General features: G+C 41.9%; 1 protein-coding gene across 1 annotated transcript; it reads right to left on the bottom strand.

Annotated features, from left to right (window-relative positions):
* Positions 1-3765: 3765 nt before the first annotated feature.
* EXO5 (exonuclease 5) lies at positions 3766-4878 on the bottom strand. Its single transcript, XM_007952721.1, has one exon. It carries the CDS (start codon positions 4876-4878, stop codon positions 3766-3768), a length of 1113 nt encoding a protein of 370 aa, XP_007950912.1.
* Between the last annotated feature and the right edge of the window lie 481 nt (positions 4879-5359).

The following is a 5359-nucleotide window of genomic DNA, read 5'->3' as shown; positions in this document are numbered from 1 at the left end:
TGTAGTTCATTTGTTTTGGCTGCAAGACCCTATCATCCATTCTTCTGATGACAGACAACTTGCTGGTGGTGGTGGTGGTTGTTAGGTGCTGTCCAGTTGGTTCCAACTTATAGTGACGTGATGTACAACAGAATGAAGCATTACCTGGTCTTGTGCCATCCCAAAATCTTTACTATGCTTGAGCCCATTGCTGCAACCACTGTGTCAATCCATCTCATTGAGGGTCTTCCCTTTTTGCACTGACCCTCTACTTTACCAAGCATGATATCCTTCTCCAGGGATTGGTCCCTTTGATAACATGACAAAAGTAGGTGAGATGAAGTTTGGCCATTCTCACTTCTAAGGAGCATTCTGCTTGTACATCCTCCAAGACAGATTTGTTTGTCCTAGCAGTTCATGGTACATTCAATATTCTTTGCCAACACCACTATTCAAATACATCAATTCTTCTGCTGTTTTCCTTATTCACTGTCCAGCTCTCACATGCATATGAGGGTATACAAAATTCCATGACTTGGATCAGGTGCACCTTTAGTCTTCAAAGTGACATCTTTGATCTTAAACACTTAAAAAAGGTCTTTTTCATGGTCACAGGGGACATCAAGCTCAATTGGCATATTACACAAAAACATTGTTCTACATTCTATTTTGGTGAGTCACAACTGGGATCTTAAAAGCTTGGAAGCAGCCATCTAGATGCAACAATGGGTCTCTCCTTGTCTAGAGCAAAGAAGAACATGGAAAACCAAAGATGCACAGAAACAATTAGTCCAAGGGACTGGTAGACCATGTGATCTTCAGTCTATTTGACCATCAGACCAGAAAAACTAGAGGGTTCCCAGCTACCACTGTCAACCACTCGGAGGGGCATCGTTGCAGGAGCTCCTGGATAGTGGGAGAACAACGTAGAACAAAACTCAAAATAAAATAAAATAAAAGACCAGGTTTACTGGTTTGATAGAGCCTGGTGAGACCCCTGAGACTATGGACCCAAGCCACCGCTCAGGTCTAGAATTGAACTCACTCCTGTGGCTTCCAGCCAAACAATAGCCAGGCATATGGGGTGAACAATTACATCAGGTGGATACATTCCTTGGAGTGATCAATCATGGGAGAACAGAAGAGCACTGTTTGCATAGGGAGACAGCTCAGGGGGTGGGAGTACATGGAGTAGGGAAGAAGTAACTATGGGGAGGGAGTGCGAAGAGAGCTGTTACATTGTGGGGAATTGCAATCAATGTCATGAGACAAAATATGTATGAACTGCTATATTGAAAATGAATTTGCTCTGTACACTTTCACCCAAATAATAATAAAAATTAAAAAAAAAAAAAGGTCTTCTGCAGCAGATCTGCCCAGTGCAATATGTCATGTGATTTCTTGACTGCTGCTTCTATAGGCGCTGCTTGTGGATCCAATTAAAATGAAATCCTTGACAACTTCAATCTGTTTTCCATTTATCATGATGTTGCTTATTGGTCCAGATGTGACAATTTTTATTTTCTTCATGTTGAGGTGCAATCCATACCACTGTAGTCTTTGATCTTCATCAGTAAGTGCTTCAAGTCTTCTTCACTTTCAGTAAGCAAGATTGTATCATATGCATATCGCAGGTTGTTAACAAGTCTTCCTCCAATCCTGATGCTGCATTCTTCTTCATTTGGTCCAGCTTCTAACATTATTTGCTCAGCATGTAGACTGAACAAGTATGCAGAAAGGATACAACTCTGATGCACACCTTTTCTGATTTTAAACCACACAGTATCCTCTTGTTCTGTTCAAACAACTGCCTCTTGGTCTATGTACAGGTTCCTCATGAGCACATTTAAGTGTTCTGGAATTCCCATTCTTCGCCATGTTATCCATAATTTATTATAATCCACACAGTGAAATGTCTTCACATAGTCAAAAAGACAGGCAAACATCTTTCCAGAATTCTCTGCTTTCAGCCAAGATCCCTATGACATCAGCAGTGATATCCTTTGTTCCACGTCCTCTTCTCAATCCAGCTTGAATTTCTGGTAGTTCTTAGGTTTTTGCTATTATGAAAGTGCTATAATGTATATTCTTGTTCATTATTTCCTGCTGTACATATAAAAGAGTATCTGCTAGTATATATCTATTTCTTAGCTATCAAGTGCTGCTGTAACAGAAATATCACACAAGTGGATGGCTTTAACAAACAGAAATTTATCCTCTCACAGTTTAAGAGGCTAGAAGTCTGAATTCAGGGCACTAACTCTAAGGGAAGGCTTTCTCTCTGCTCAGTTTAAGGTCTTGTCTCCTTTCAATATGTATAAGCCCACCATTCCTTGTAGATCTCTGTCTCTTGGTATCAATCTTCCCCTAGGCCTATGAGATTCTCAGCACAGGGACCTTGGTCCAAAGGACAGCTCTTCTTTCTTGGTGGTAGTAGGTTCCTCTGATCTCTGCTCATTTATTTAATCCCTTCTGTATCTCAAAGAGGGAGCTCTGGTAGCATAGTGGCTAAGGCACTTGACTGCTAACCAGAAGGTTGGCGGTTCAAACCCACCAGCCGCTCCTCAGAAGGAAGGTTGGGCAATCCTACTTCCGTAGTGATACTGCCTCGGAAACCCAAGGAGGGGTCGCTATGAGTCAGGGCTGACTCAACGGCACGTAACAACAACTACAACAACATCTCAAAAGAGACTAACTCAAGACACAACTTAATCCTATGGGTTGCATCCTGACTCATTAACATAACTGCCTCCAATCCTGCCCCATTAACATCATGTTGTTGTTGTTATGTGCTGTTGAGTCGGACCTGACTCATAATGACCCCTCCTTGGGTTTCTGAGGCAGTATCACTACGAAAGTAGATTGCCCAACTTTCCTTCTGAGGAGTGGCAGGTGGGTTTGAACCGCCAGCCTTCTGGTTAGCAGTCAAGTACCTTAGGCGGCACTATGCTACCAGAGTTCCTCATTAACATCACAGAGGTGAGGATTTACTGTTGTAAAATTACATCAGATCACAAAATGGAAGATAATTATGTAACACTAATGATGGCCTACCCAAATTGATACATATTTTTTGGGGACATGATTCAATCCATTATGAGTGGTAGACTGCTGGATTATACAGCATGTAAATGTTTGACTTTACATGCTACCTTACATTTATGTATTGTATTTTTCATAGCTAGTATTCTTACTTTATGACTTCCTGCTCCTATTTCATTTTTGTTTATCTCTTTAATTATTATGCTTATTTTAAATTTCTGGTCTATCCACTACACTAATTCTCCTTCAGAAGCTGTCATGAATCGGAGCTGACTCAATGGCAACTAACAACAACAAATGTATTTAAAAGCTTGGATAATATACACACCTCTTTATAATGGTCATTTTTGAAGAGTTGACATTATGGAAAACAAGACAGCAGTTCAACTTTCCTGGACAGCATTTTATTTTATTATGTAAAATATAGAAAACCTTGATTGAGGGAAAAATAGGAAAGGGAATTATTAAATACTGATAATTTCCTTAGGAAAGCAGTATTTGCTGAAGGACATTTTTGCTCTAGCCATCTGTTTTCTTGGCAATTCACACTTCAGGGAGATCTCTCCCACTCATCCCTGAGCCTTGGTTCTAGATTTGAGTATGATTTCAGATTGAGGAAACAGGAAAAAAAATCTAAATAAAAATACTTTTCATGAAAGCCAAGCTGAGACACTGCTCCTCTTTTATTTTGCTGAGTATATTGGAAGCAGGAAGGATCAAAGTTCCTGAAAGCATACTTTATGTTCATTTGGATTTTTTTCTGGCTTGGGGCTCTAGTGTAGAGCTGAGCATCCAACCACCCTTCCTCCAGCCACAGAAGTCTGCATAGTTGCACATGTGGCACTTCCAAGCTTCCTCCACATCCACCCCTTGAGGCTCTCTATGACCCATCCAGTAGGCCATATAGTGCTGCACCTTCTCTCTCACCTTCTTCTCTTCAAAAGCAACAATCTCTGTACCCAGCAAAGTGGCAGTCTCTTGGGAGATATATTCAATTTTCAGGATATCAATGACTGGAAGATCAGACAGTGTTAGAGACAAAAAGACCAACTCCATGAGATCACCTAAGGACTTCACAGAGATGCCTACTTGCTGGGCATGCCTCAGCACTGAGGGTCCCAGTGACTTTTCTGGACACAATTTTGCATGGTGGATTAGGCTAGCAGGGGTCACTTTCCCTTGTACCATGGCATCAAAGATGTATTTGTATAGGCTAACCTGAAAACAGTCTTTCTTCTTCTGAGCTGCCAGAGGGAGCACAGGACGCCTGCGTGTCTTGAGTTCTGCCAGTTCCAGTTCCCCCTTGGCTGTATAGTGCAGCTCATCAATCACCCCAACAAGCAGCACACCCTCTACTTCCCCAAACACGGGAAACTCTCTGATGCACCCCTCTGACTGCAGGGTAGGAATCATTGATAGTATGTTTAGAAATTTTACTGCCCAAGCATCTTCTTTAGTGGTGATGGGGACAGTCACAAGATCATGAACTTCTAGTTCTCTAGCTAGGTGGATGCTAGCACCAGTGTCTAAAACATCTGCTTTCTCAGGTGCCAAGAAGCCAGGAAGCTCCTTCCCATATACCATTTGCTGTTCACACCAGTTCTGAGTAGATAGGTCAGTGACATACAAGTATTTCAACTGGAATCGCTCCATGGGTGATGAGACAGCCAATCCTCTTTCACACTTCTGTAAGCTTATAGGCTTGCCATCCTTCCCTGAGGGTTCAGAAGAAGGGCCAGGCTTGCTCAGCAAAGCATCTGACCCTTGGGCATCTTCCAGGTCCAGAAACTCTGAGTCACTAAGGTCTGAGAACCCTGAGGTCTCTGCTGAAACCTCCTCTTCCCCAGTCTCTGCCATTGCACAGCTCTGGAATGGGCAAGGAAGGTCCTATATAACAGGTTAAAAAAAATGTTTTATACAGATGAAAAATTTCTCAAAAACACTTTCAAATACCAACAAGGTAAAAAAAAAAAGAACCATGACTAGTTATTTACAAGGCTTTATAGAAGCCTATTTATTTATGACCGATTAGTAATGCCATAGAATTATAACCCTGTAAAGGTACACCATATAATAGGCTGCCTTATATCATCCGTAAGGGTCTGTAAGTGGCACAAATGATTTGTGCTTGACTACTAACCTAAGATTGGTGGTTAGAACCCATTCAGCAGATCAGTGGAATAAAGTCTTCCACAGAGGTTGTTGTTGTTGTTGTTGTTGTTTGCCGTCGAGTCGGCACCGACTCATAGCGACCCCTCCTTGGGTTTCAAAGGCAGTATCACTACGGAAGTAGGATTGCCCAACCTTCCTTCCGAGGAGTGGCTGGTGGGTTTGAACC

Source organism: Orycteropus afer, unplaced genomic scaffold (assembly GCF_000298275.1).
Source record: "Orycteropus afer afer isolate SDZICR_OR568_19922 unplaced genomic scaffold, OryAfe1.0 scaffold00355, whole genome shotgun sequence".
Classification (NCBI taxonomy): domain Eukaryota; kingdom Metazoa; phylum Chordata; class Mammalia; order Tubulidentata; family Orycteropodidae; genus Orycteropus; species Orycteropus afer.
The sequence above is the reverse complement of the archived record's forward strand: the minus strand, read 5'-3'. Positions and strand labels throughout refer to the sequence as shown.

Coding starts and splice junctions, on each gene's coding strand:
- EXO5 (XM_007952721.1), bottom strand. CDS start 4,878: ATGGCAGAGACTGGGGAAGAGGAGGTTTCAGCAGAGACCTCAGGGTTC.